This window comes from Notamacropus eugenii, chromosome 5 (assembly GCF_028372415.1).
Source record: "Notamacropus eugenii isolate mMacEug1 chromosome 5, mMacEug1.pri_v2, whole genome shotgun sequence".
NCBI classification, from domain to species: domain Eukaryota; kingdom Metazoa; phylum Chordata; class Mammalia; order Diprotodontia; family Macropodidae; genus Notamacropus; species Notamacropus eugenii.
The window spans coordinates 396,672,908-396,686,383 of NC_092876.1; the positions used below are offsets into that span (position 1 = coordinate 396,672,908).

At 44.3% G+C, this 13,476-nt stretch overlaps 1 protein-coding gene and 1 long non-coding RNA gene across 5 annotated transcripts in view; one reads left to right on the forward strand and one right to left on the reverse strand.

The window, feature by feature from the left end:
• ASMTL (acetylserotonin O-methyltransferase like) overlaps positions 1–3,326 on the forward strand; it is a 55,089-nt gene extending 51,763 nt beyond the window's left edge. For 3 of the 4 annotated variants that reach the window (XM_072614507.1, XM_072614510.1, XM_072614509.1), the window contains one exon: positions 1,338–2,484. In XM_072614507.1, coding sequence (XP_072470608.1) covers positions 1,338–1,558 — 221 coding nt within the window. In that variant the 3' untranslated portion in view covers positions 1,559–2,484. Of the gene's footprint in view, positions 1–1,337; positions 2,485–3,012 lie in introns of those variants that run through there. The other variant, XM_072614508.1, reaches the window with a different exon arrangement.
• A 1,170-nt stretch (positions 3,327–4,496) lies between these two features.
• Positions 4,497–11,507, reverse strand: LOC140506883 (uncharacterized). The gene is made up of 2 exons (XR_011968145.1): positions 11,008–11,507; positions 4,497–5,389 (listed from the first exon to the last, which is right to left on the reverse strand). It is a non-coding gene; the product is annotated as an uncharacterized lncRNA (long non-coding RNA).
• Positions 11,508–13,476: the final 1,969 nt, after the last annotated feature.

A 13,476-nucleotide genomic window follows, 5' to 3' on the forward strand; every position in this document is an offset into this window, starting at 1 on the left:
ACAAGTCTCTCCCCACTCTCTCTGGGGCAGAGTGCCTCCTCTGCTGGAGTTAGCCTTAGATAGTAAGCATTAAGCTTTCTATGGATTCTGAATCCTTTGATCTCATAGCACCGTAGGGGCATTTATGAAATTATTTTAAATGATTTTAAAGTAAATGTCAGATTTCTGCTTTTCATATTCTACCTGTTTATGACCAAGCAGAAATATTGGGTCTCTTTTATGCTATCAAAGGAAGTTACTTCTGTAGTCTTGTGATGTAAAATATTTCCCATTATTCATGGCAAATGTAATTTGATTTATTTTGCCTGTGCATTAATGGCATGCTGATAAAATAATATTATATATTATAATACATTATAATTACATAATACATTGTAATGATACACCGTATCAAATGTTATATATAATTTTATGACATAATTATATATATGTACAGTATAAACATATATAAAATATAATACATGATATAGCATATATGTGTATTATGACATATTGATACATTATAGTATATTACAATAATATATTTCTTTAAATTGGCTTTTTAGAAATTGTACATTCCTTAATCAGAGCATTTGCTAATTTGCTCTCATTTAAATGGCATGTTAATATTTTCTGATACTAGATACATAAATTAATATAGACATATACTGGATAATAATAACATCTAATACTTACAGAGAGTTTAAGGTTTGCAGTTTGCTTTATATGTTATTTCATTTGATATTCCCAGTGACTCTGGGAAGTAGATGTTGATTTTATGTAAATACTCATTTTACAGATGAGGAAACTGAGACTGGGAGAGGTTAAGTGATTTGCCCAGGGCCGGAGGAAGAATTTAAGCTCAGTTCTTCCTCACTTCTAGCCCTGCATTCTAACACCTGCAGCACCTAACAGTTTGCTTCAAGATACCTTGTCTTTCTAATAATCATCCATTGGCTGGTTGTTCTGCTGTCCCATGAATCTATCAGATTTGTTTACAGCTATATCTGTATATTTTCTTCCCATTTAAATAAGATGTTAATATTTTCATAATCTGTGTAAGAAAGTAAATGCATGGAAAATATTTTCAAGGGGTTCCATGTGATCTTGTCTTTGTGATAATGGTCTGTCTTCCTGTTCTTTTGCTATTCTGTGAATAGAGAAAGTTTGTGCTCTTGACACTCACCGTTTTAGTGGAGGATTATAGAGCCTCTGTAATTTAGCCACTCATTGGGATTCTGAACTCTCTTCTAGCATATCCTTGGGTTTTTGTTGTTTTTTTCAAAAGCAGTCAATTGCATGTGTGTCAAGAAACCTGTCAATTTAATGAACTGTTTTGATTTATTTTGAAAATACAGGCTGTGCCTTGCTAGTAGCTGAAATTGTTCTTGGCAAAGAGAAGACAGGCCCTCCCAGAGCTGTGCTGCAGGCTCTTAGTATGACAGAAGGCAAGCAAAGGAGTAGCTCAGAATATAAACAGTTGTTGGAAAAATATGGATTTACCCAAGTACAAACTAAGATAACAGGAAACTTTTTGGATGCTATTTTGGGATTTAAAAAAACCACACACATACAGTGAATTAAGCAGTTTGGGATTTTGAAGTTCAACTATTTTCATAACACTGGCACCATAAATAAAACTTAGTCACCTAGGGAAAAGTCTTGATGGCATCACCTGGACCTTTTGATAGCCTCTTCCTGGGCCTAAACCTTTCAAGCGCAACGGTCCTACTTGTGGATAGTCATGGTGACTAATCTGTGTGTATGAAAGCAGTTATTCTCACACATACCAACGAAATCCATGGAATAGATGCAAAAGATTAGACTCCTTAACCCCAGTCACCTTATCATCTCTTGGCATTCAAAACAAGCATTGAACTCATCTCTGAGACTGCAGGACTGCATTCGTGATCAAATTATAAATGAAGGTGTGTTCTGTTCTATGGACACATTTCCAGGCACATTTATTTCAAGTTTTGTGGAGGGCCTGGATTGTATTTTTTTTTTTTTTGTATTTCTGTATGTTAAATATTTTGTGTGTATTCATGAAACTTTAGGCCAGTTTTTTGGTTTTGGTTTGTTTTTTTTTTAATTTTTGGCTGGCCAAATAATTCTGTTAACCTCTTTACAATTCATGGAATATGAAATTATTGGCAAGTTTAGCCTGATTTTTCTGAAGTTGTTTTGAATATCACTGCAAGTTTCTATTTTTTCCATTTGATTGTGAAATGCCATTTTCGAACTTAAAACAAACATGCACTAATTTCAAGAATTTTTGGTTCTTGAAATCAAACCATTTTCATAACATTAATGCACCATAGCTCTGACCTCATGTCACCTACTTCTGTTCTGATAGATAAAGTGAACTGTGAGAAGGTTAACTTAGAGTTAAATTTTACATCAGTGACTATTAATACTTAATTCTAGCCAAAGGCTAATGAGTGAAAGAAAGTAGAAAGAAAGTAAAATTGCCTTTGTTTCAATAAAAGCTTTTGCAGTCATTAATGCATGTATAGTTTTGTGTCTTTTTTGTTACCATTTGCTGTCCACTGTTGAATCATAGGATCATGGTTGTCCATAGCTACAATAGATAGCTGATCATTGGACCATGCAGTCCAATCCCCTCTTTTTTGCAGATGAGGAAATGAAGCTCCAGAGAAGTTACATGACTTGCCGAGAGTTACACAGTAAATATCAGAAGTAGAAGTTGAACTGAGATCTTCTTGACTCTTAAGTCCACCATTCTATCTCTGTTATGCTATGCTGCCTCTCAGAAGGCTAGTTCAGTATGCCTGCTAGAGTAGTGGCCTTTCTGGGTATATCAATTTCAGTCCTTTTCCTTTGTTCATCACCTTTTTTACCAACCTCTGTTCCAATGAACTGTACTCTGACTTTACCTTTTCTTTTCCTTGAGTCTCTTGACATGTATTTGACTCACATCATTGCCATGCCAAGACCTTGCCATGGTGGACTCCTCACAAGTCTTAAAATGATTTCAGACTCTCAACATTTGTCTTGCTTTTTCAACATCAGGATCTGGCCTCTTGGTGACCGAGATGGTCCTAGATGACAAGAGAAACAGAAGTGCGTGGCTGCAGTCCTTGAACATGCTTGTGCAGACAGAGGGAAGAGAGAGGAGCAGCTCTGAATACAGATGTTTACTTGAACAGCATGGCTTCAGAAATGTAGAGATTGTGCAAACAGGAAATTTGTTAGATACAATTTTATGCACCAAGTGTTAAGGAAAAAAATAATACCATTTTTCTGGCTGCATTTGATATTTTTACTAAACCTACATATTCAAATATATTTACAAATTTTGAAAATAAATCTTTTATGAAATTTTATTCAGTTAATATCATTTCAACTTAAAGGCTTATAAAAATAGCATAGGCCATTTGGTTATTGAAAACATTATGTGTCTGTGATGTATAAAATATTTCCCATCTTCCAGTAAAAGGAACTACTAATGAATCCTTCTGTATCACTGATCTTAAAGTATGTTATAACAATGAAGAATTCAGTGAATATTTGAGAGTCTTTAAAATGCACAAATAGTTGCCTTCAACATTTACACTATAGGGGACACTGAGCTAGGAAGAGAAATGAGAAAATGGGAGTATATTGATTGTTGTAACTTAGTTACCTTATCTCCACAGCATTTTTATTATATATGTTTTCTTTTTATGCTCTTATGTTAATGTGCTTTGAGAATTCGTCTTGGATACATTTTTTTCTGCTCCAATTTTTCCTTTTTAAATGACTTTCAAATGTATACCATCTACATGACACATGTTAGTCAAAGCTATCTTATTTCTCTAAACTGCCTACTTGTTTACCTTGGGGATTTCTTGGGCCATTTCTATAAAATTTCTTTTGTACTTGGATAGAGTTGAGCAGCCTTTTGTGTGCTTCGTTCTTAATGCCCAAAAGCTAAGCCCTTTTTTTTGTTTTTTTTTTTAATATATTTCAGATTTAACATGTTAGTTCCAGCATTTCCTCTGCTTATCCATGTATTCTGAACTTCCTTGTGCTCTCTAATGCATTCTTTTTTTTGGAGGGGGAGGCAGTTGAGGGTAAGTGACTAGCCCAGGATCACACAGCTAGTCTGAGGCCAGATTTGAACTTAGATCGTCCTGACTCCAATGCAGGTGCTCTATCCAGTGCACTACTTAGCTGGCCCTCCTGCATATTTTGTAATGATTCATTGATGCTATTTTCTTCTCCCCTTTTGGGGGGGGGTGGGTATCACCTCTACTATTCTTCCCCCATTCCCTCCCTTAAATACTCCCCTCTACCCCACCCCCAAAAGACATCTTTTATAACACTCAAAACAAACCTATACATGATCATGTCTAAAAGTGTCTCATTCTGTACTTCTAGTCCATTATATCTCTCCTAAGAGGTGAACAGTGTGAATTTATCTGCCCTGACCTGCAGGGCCAGTATGAGTGGGGGGATCGAGGAGAACGCCTACCTGAAGGGGATGGGTGAAAAGAGGAGTGAGACCAAAGGGGTGGTAAGCAAGGTCTGATTTTATTATCAGGGTTGCAAACTTATATAGAGAAAAGACAAAGAGATTCCAAGCAAATTCCGTGGTGGGCCAGCTCTATCTTAGGACATCGTACTTTGGCTATCTGTGTTTACATAACATCTACTGCTTCACCAGGTCCCGCATTGGTATGTTTGCATAGCCTCAGGCAGTCCCTTCTCTTATCTCTCCACGGGATCGTGGGGTGCGGTTTTTCTTCTCAGGCGGGACGAAAGCAAGCAGGTTAGAGGAGGTACAGGTGGGGGGCCTCAGTCCCCGACATGTCCCCCTTTTGACTAAAATTAAAACATGCGGGCGGACTGAAATTAAAATATGCGGGCGGGTGAGAGGCCTGTCTTAGGCTATGAGGCTGGTTTCCATATTCAGAGCGCTTTTTCGGCAGATGACCCTGTCTTAGGCTAAGCAAGGGGATCTACGTGGCCGAACAGCCACGGCCTTGCTCTACTCCCGTCATAGGGAACAACTGCAGCCGCGCCTATGATCCTGATATATGGGGCCTCAATATTCCCGTCATGGGCACTCTCACAGCTGCCGCTCCGTGTTTATTCCCTAAAGGCCTTCCACCACCGCATGCAACGGGACTCTGACTGCACAAGCTTGGAGAACTGAAGTCCGTCCTCCTCGTTGTCTGCAGGGTTCTCCAGAAGTGCCAGGCGATGATAATGGATATTGATAGGGCTTTTAAGAGAAGCCTCAATCTGCGTTTTAATGAAAGAGGTTAGTCTACTAAAAGCCCAGGGCCCAAAAGAAAGAAGTAGGAGGAGACCAATCAAGGGTCCAAGGAGAGGGAGGAGATATGGGAGGACTCCATTCAAGCCACTCCAGAGGGGATTTTCGAAAAGTTCTTTGCGTCATCTCCTGAAAAACAGGAAAAGAAAAACAGATGTGTCTCAGGGAGGTGTAGTCCCCTGGACGGTATTGTAAGCATCTGGCTTGTCCATCAACTTGATCAGCCTTTCAGGCAACCATCTAGCATTTTGGCACTTTGAATCATAAATACAAGCATGGCCTTTGCCCCAGATTAACACAGGATCAGGGCCCTGCCATTTGCCAAGAAGGGGATCTTTCCATTTTGCCTGAGCGTAGGTTTGGGCCGTAGAGGAATGCCAAAGGCGGTCTGCTGCACTCTTTGCCGCAGCGTCAAGGGTGAGAAAATTTAAAACAAAAAGGGCGTGATTGAGCAACGTTTTGGCATTGCCAGCTCTGGGATAAAGAACTTCCCCCCCTGACTGTAATTTCAGGACCATGTTTTTCAATGTTTGATGGGCCCTTTCCACAATTCCTTGCCCCTGAGGATTATAGGGTATGCCAGTTACATGCTTAATATGTAGTTGTGTACAAAAGGATCTGAAAGAAGAGCTGGTGTAGCCGGGGCCATTATCTGTCTTAAGAATTTTGGGCTGCGGGAGGACTGCCAAGGCACTAATGAGGTGATTAATGACATGCTTGGTGGCCTCTCCAGGTTGCAAGGTGGCAAAGATAAAACCACTGAAGGTATCAATGGACACATGAATATATTTAAGCCGACCAAAAGGGAGGTAATGAGTGACATCCATTTGCCAAAGCTCCCCGGGAATGAGACCTCGGGGATTGATGCCAGTATGAGGTTCAGGGAGAAGAGTCAGGCAGCCAGGGCACTGTTTCACGATCTGTCTGGCTTGTTCCCGGGTGATAGGGAACTTGAGACGAAGCGTATGGGCATTAAGGTGATGCAGCTTATGGGCTTGCGTGGCAGCAGCAACAGGAGAGGTAGACAGAGCAAGTAAAATGCGACGAGTTGCCTGATCAACCTGATCATTCCCTTCAGAAAGGGGACCGGGGAGGTCGGAGTGGGCACGAATATGTCCAATGAAAAAGGGGTGCTTGCGGGAGAGGATTAGAAGCTGAAGAGTGGCAAAAAGAGGAGATGCATTAGTGGAGGGACGAATATACGGGACAGTTTCCAATAGAGGGACCGAATGTGCAATGTAGGAGCTATCAGTATAAATATTGAGAGGACCCGGAACAGATTCAAAAACCTTGATGACCGCTGCAAGTTCCACCAGCTGCGCAGAGATGAAGGGTGTGTCAAAAGAGGTGGCCTTTCCATCAACACTGAAGGCTGCCTTCCCTGTGGCGGATCCATCAGTGAACGCCAAATGGGCGCCTCTGATGGGCTCCGCCTTGGTAATCCTTGGGAAGACAACAGGTGTTTTCTGAAAGAACTGGACAAGCTTGTCTGAGGGATAATGATTGTCTATAATCCCTGGGTAGGAAATGCAGTTAACTGCCCAATCGTCATCATTCTGAAGCAGCCATTGAATCTGTGAAGCGGTGTAGGGGCAGACAATATGATCTGGTTCCCGACCAAAAAGCCGAAGGGCTGCCTCTCGCCCTAGGCGCAGGAGGCCAGCCGTTAAATGCGGGTAGGAGGGGAGGATCTTTGTAGGTGTGGCTGGCATATGAATCCAAAACAACGGATGCTCCTGCCACAATAATCCAGTGGGGGAAAAAGCGGTAGAAAAAATTAAGAGCCAAAGAGGTTTTAGAGGAGCGTAATACCCAATATGTTGATCATGAATAGCTTGCTCAATTAAGGCAAGGGCCTTACGGGCCTCCGGCGTGAGAGAACGGGGTGAATTTGGGTCGGAGTCTCCTTTTAGAATATCAAACAAGGGTCTCAATTCCCCCGTAGTGAGCTTAAGATAAGGCCTAAGCCAATTCAATTCTCCCAGAAGCTTTTGGAAATCATTAAGGGAACAAAGGTGACTTACTCGCAAGCGAACCTTCTGGGAGAGAATGCGATTAGTTAAAAGTTCAAACCCCAAGAAGAGCTGCGGGGGGTAGGTTTGTATTTTATCGGGGGAAATTTTAAGGCCCCGATTTTCCAATGCCCTAATGAGCTCCTGTGATACCTGGGTCAATTCCTCATCATCTGAACCTGCAAGGAGGATATCGTCCATATAATGGATGATATAAAGCTTGGGATACTGCAAGCGAAAAGGGTCAATTGTTTGTGCTACATATTTTTGGCACAGCGTAGGGCTATTAGCCATGCCTTGTGGCAAGACTTTCCACTGAAAACGCGGGGAAGGGCCCACACAATTGGTGATAGGAACACTAAAAGCGAAGCGCTGGCAATCAGAGGGGTGGAGGGGAATGGAAAAGAAGCAATCCTTAAGGTCAATTGTAATCTTAGAGAAACCTTGTGGTATGGCTACAGGAGAGGGGAGCCCAGGTTGAAGGGCCCCCATAGGAACCATAGTTTTATTGACGGCCCGCAAATCATGTAAGAGCCGCCATTTACCTGACCTTTTCTGGATAACAAAAATGGGCGTGTTCCACGGGGATGTGGACGGTTCTATGTGCCCTGCAGCTAATTGCTCCTGCACTAAAGCGAACGCTGCTTCCAGCTTTATCTTGGGTAAGGGCCACTGGTCTACCCAGACGGGTAGGTCATTTTTCCACGAGATCCTATCTGCCTGGAGTGCAGGAGGACCCGTGGCCCTCACGAAAAATGGTTCTGATTATCTGGGCCTTCAAAGCCAAGGCCTGCTCGCCCTTTCCTCCCTTCAGCAACAATTGGGGACGGTTGTCCTTTCCCTCTTTTGCCTAGCCTTTTCCCTGGGAGAAATCCCTGGGAGACCATCTGACGGGTTACAACTGTATTTGGACTGCACATAATTATCCCCATCTGAGAAAGAATATCCCTTCCCCATAAGTTGACAGGTAGGCCGGGGACCACAAAAGGCCGGACAGTCCCTTTATTTCCCTCCTTGTCTTGCCAGGGCAACCATTGGGAACTCTGTAGAGTATAATGGGACTGGCCTATGCCCTGTAAGTGCGTCATGGATGGTTGAAGGGGCCAAGAAGGCGGCCAGCTATCTTTTGAAATAACAGTTGAGTCAGCTCCGGAATCTAATATTCCTTCAAAAGATCTGCCTTGAATGGTAAGCGTAAGCATGGGGCGGTCCTGGGAAATGGCCTGAACCCAATAGATGTCTGAGGACCCGGGCTTGGAGTGGCCTCTAACGGTGGTGAGGGCAGGGTATGGGGTTTGTAGGGGGAGCGGGAGAGCCTGTGCAAGGCGTTGCCCCTGATAGACAGTGAGGGGTCCCTGTAGGGTTGAAGCAAGTATCTGGATTTCCCCCATATAATCACCGTCAACAATGGAGGGGTGGATTAGAAGGCCATTAATAGTAGTGGAAGCACGACCAAGAATAAAAAAATAAAAATTGGGGGGCGGGGGGCCAAAGATGCCTGTAGAAATTATATGCACCCCACCTTCAGGGGTCAATATTGTGGTGGAGGCGGCACACAGGTCCACCCCTGCGCTTCCTGAAGTGGCTCTGTAGAGTTGGGTGTGGGCGGGCTGGTCCCCGAGGCCCGCGGGACGGGGATCGGCTGGGGGGCCCGGGGCTGGCCCCTCCGGCCGTTTCCCTGCAGGGGGTGGCCATTGACATCTGTCGCGGAGCGACAAGTGTTCGCCCAGTGCTTCCCTTTCCTGCATCTGGGGCAGAGGGTGGAAGGTTGAGAACCCCTATTTTGGGTTGGAGGAGGGGGGGTATCTGGCGAGCTGGGGCACTGCCGGGCAAAGTGACCGGGTTGCCCACAGCGGAAACACTCCTTCTGGGAGTCCCCCGGCTGGAGAGCCGCCCCGACAGCTAAATGTACAGCCTGGGATATTTTCGTAGTAAAAGGATCTATGTCTCTGCAGAGGCGGATCATCTCCTCTAGGGTTTTATCCCTCCATTTCCCGCGCAAGGCAGAGCGACAAGCAGTATTGGAGTTCTCATATGCCAGACGCCTCACAAGCTGATCCTTAGAGGCCTCCTGACCGAGGGTCCGCTCGGTGGCCTCCAGGAGCCTGCTAACGTATTCAGAAAAGTCCTCCTGAGTCCCTTGTATTATTTTATTAAGCGGGGCAAGAGGAGAACCAGGGGTTGGTAAAGCGCGCCAGGCGGCAAATGCCGCGTTGGCGGTTTGCGCCAAGAGACCTATGGGAAGGCGGCGTTGCTTGGCCTCACCTGCATATTTGCCTTGACCACTCAGCTTTTCATAGGTCCATTTTGAAGCGGGGGAGTTGGGGGACTTCCCATTGCTCTTTGCCGTGGATTGACAACGATCATAGAAGTCGGCTTTCCACGTCAAAAATTGTCCCCGTGAGAGAACAGCTCGAACCACGCGGAGCCACTCCGCCGGCAAAAGATACCCTCCACGGGACATGGCCTCAAGGGCGGAGAGGGTGAAAGGGGCATTGGGGCCATATGCCTTAACAGCGGCATTGAGATCTTTAAGCCCCTTGAAATGCAATTTTCGGTATTCCGGCCATTCCCGTTCCGCCTTCCTACTGCTCTGCCCTTCTTCTCCCTCTTCTTCCTCCTCCTCCTCCTCCTTATTCTTTTCCTCTTCCTCCTCCTCTCCCTCACTCGCGGAGGAGTCTGTAAGTTCACCCGCCCCAGGGGTTTGTGGGGGCCCAAGTCGGCGGGACCGAGTTATAACGGGGAACATCATGGGCTGCGCTTCTTTTGAGTTTTTAGTCTTAGCGCCAGTCCTGTTGGACGGGTCCTTGGTCGACTGAGGCTTACTGGGAGAAAGAATGACTGAGCTCTGGAGGGAGTGCTGCAGGGAACTCAACTCCGAGGAGAGCTGTACATATTGCTTTTGTAGGTCTAAGACTTCTCGGAGCTCCTTAACCTGGGTGGAAAGTTGGTGTCTAGCATTGGTAAGGACCGAGGGAGTGGGAACAGGGGGCAAAAGTACAGGGGCGCAGGTTTGGGATAAGTAAGGAGGAAGCAAATGTTGAAGAGCAGGCCAATCGGGATCATTATATCGGGCGGCCTCATCCTCAAGTTCCGCTTCATCCCCAGGATCTAACGTATCAGGGTCAGGATTCTTTAAGGGAGGGGTCTTGTGTTTAGTAATAATAGGGAAAGTTAGGGACTCGGTTGTAGGGCGGGGCCCTGTAGGGAGGGGAGGATAAATGGGCTTTGGTGGCTCTGGCGGAATATCAATGACCACGGACGGGGGCCTTGGGGGACTTTTGGCTATTGAAGGTAGTGATTTTACAGGAGCCGCCCGTGGTAAGGGGCGCTCTAGTGACTTAACAGAGGCGGCCCGTGACAAAGGGCGCAAGCAAAATTCTGCCACCGAAAGGAGCTGTCGCTCACCCGGATCTCTGGAGGCGGATTCCACTATGTCTCTAATGATTCCCCAATAGGAAAAGACAGAAGGGGGGACGGCCTCCGGGCCCTCAGTTTGCAATTTCTTATTAAGCTCTCTCCCAACCTTTTGCCACTTGCCCGGATGGATGTCCGGCCCATTAACAATAAACCAGGGACAGACCTCATCAACAAAAAGAAAGAAGTTCACTAAGTCCTTTTTCTTAACCTTAACTCCTCTATCCTTAAGGGCATGCTTAAGGTCATGGATAAAGACCTGTTCCTTGGAAAGGTTGGAACCCATGATTAGAATGAGGCGGACGAAACTCAACTTACCAAAACGCAGGGGCTCTTCATGAGCGATGAGAAGGAAGGGGTCGCGACGAATCGTCTCTCAATGTTGGTCCGCCTGGCAGAAGTCCGGACCTCGAGCCCCACGTCTGGGCGCCACTTGCCCTGACCTGCAGGGCCAGTATGAGTGGGGGGATCGAGGAGAACGCCTACCTGAAGGGGATGGGTGAAAAGAGGAGTGAGACCAAAGGGGTGGTAAGCAAGGTCTGATTTTATTATCAGGGTTGCAAACTTATATAGAGAAAAGACAAAGAGATTCCAAGCAAATTCCGTGGTGGGCCAGCTCTATCTTAGGACATCGTACTTTGGCTATCTGTGTTTACATAACATCTACTGCTTCACCAGGTCCCGCATTGGTATGTTTGCATAGCCTCAGGCAGTCCCTTCTCTTATCTCTCCACGGGATCGTGGGGTGCGGTTTTTCTTCTCAGGCGGGACGAAAGCAAGCAGGTTAGAGGAGGTACAGGTGGGGGGCCTCAGTCCCCGACATTTATCATCAGTTTTACAGAGTCACAAATGATCATTGCATTGCATTGATCGTAATTCTTGGATTTTTCACAGTTGTTTTCTTTTACAGTGTTCTAGGCATCGTATGAATTGTTGCACTGGTTCTGCTCACTTAATTCTAGCTAACAAATGCAATCAACAGTTATATATTCAGTGCACTAAAGGCTTTTAATAGCTTAAAATTACACTAAGACTTTTGAAACATTGTGTTTTCCTGGAAATCACCAATGATCGATTTACTGCTAAATCCAGGAGCCTCTTCTTAATTCTAATCTTAATGTATCCACAGCATTTGACATTACTGATTAACCCCTTTGAAATATTCTCTCCTTCTGGAGTTTTTCTGACATTATTTTGTTGTGATTTATTTTATTTTATACCGGTCAGGACAACAGCATCAGTCTTATTTGCAAGACCATCATTCGTGTCCTGCTTCCTATGAATAGGTGTATCTCAGGGCTGAACCCCCTCCTCTTCTCTTTATGGGTGATCTCATCGGTTCCCTAAAATGAGTGTCGAACCTACATATGCATTCCTTGTTGCAGTCCTGAGCCTCAGTCCTGGACCTGTGATTTCACTGGTATTGAGCAGGGGTGGGGAACCTGAGCCCTTGAGGCCGCATGTGGCCTTCTAGGTCCTTGGGAGCAGCCTTGTGACTGAGTTCAAGTTTTACAGAATAAGTCCTGTGATTAAGGGGATTTGTTCTATGAAGTATGGATTCAGTCAAAGGGCTGCACTTGAGAAGCTAGAGAGCTGCATGTGGCCTTAAGACCGCAGATTCCCCACTCCTGGTGTAGAGGATATCCTGGCACAGATATTTCCTTACTTTTTCAGGTTGACAACCAGTCAGTAAATTACATCCTTAGAGATCTCTGGGCAACTGAGAGGTTGTAACTTACCCAATATCACAGTGTGTCGGACAAGACTTGAAACCTGGTTCTTTTTCCAAACTATTCATGTCATCTTTTATAAGCTATGCATTATAATAGGAAAAGCACAAAATGCTTATGACAGTCAAAGAAGGATCCTTTTTAGACATCATCTCAGCCACTTTAATCTGGTGCTTCACAATTTAATTAGTCCTAAAACTTCTTTGAACAAGGGTCTGGTATTGGCATATAGGTCTGTTGTCAAAGGATTCTTTTAGCTAAGTTCCAAGAAGTATGTCACAAGGTTGACTTCAGAGTAACAAAGTTTTTGGCCACAGCAATTTTCAAAGTTCTCGCTGCTGAAATCACAGCACAGTAATATATCAACAACTACTGTAAAATAGTGCTTCATAATTTTTCTCCGTTGCTATAAATCTAGACAGAAGGACACTATTTTAAAGTTAATATGAGCTTTCCCCATACCAGTAAGGATTAGAATCCCAATCAGAAAGTAAACATTTAAGTAGTAATGGTTTTGAAGAGTGAGGATGTGATAAAGAGGGGTAAGTATCTGATCTTGAAAGAAAAGTATGGTGCAAGTATGAAAAATAATATTCTTATCCTTCCATTTATATTAGTAAAAAAATAAAGAAATTCAGAGATCTTAACTGACAGTTCTTGTGGCTGAGTAGTTGCTTAGAGACCTGCATAATGCTGGGCATTAAATAACAGGCTGGTAGCATTTCCTTATCAGTTAAATATTCAGTGGAGCTGAAAACAGCAATAATCACCCCCCTCAGATCTGCTTTTCCTTGCGTAGCTTAGGACTTTAGAACAAATTATGTTTGCATGATGGCTAAGAGGTTATTGGTTATATTGTTTGCTAGAACTTCTCACACAATCAGTGAGTCCTCTGTCAGTTGTTAATGCCACTTAAGCTGGTTATTTCATGTTTTACTCCACCAGTATAGAAGGCCTGCCATGTGCCGTAGACTATACTAGGATATGGTGATGCAAAGATGAAACAAGACAGTGCAGTTCCTGCCCTTGAGGAGCTTATAATCTGGTACGGAGGGTA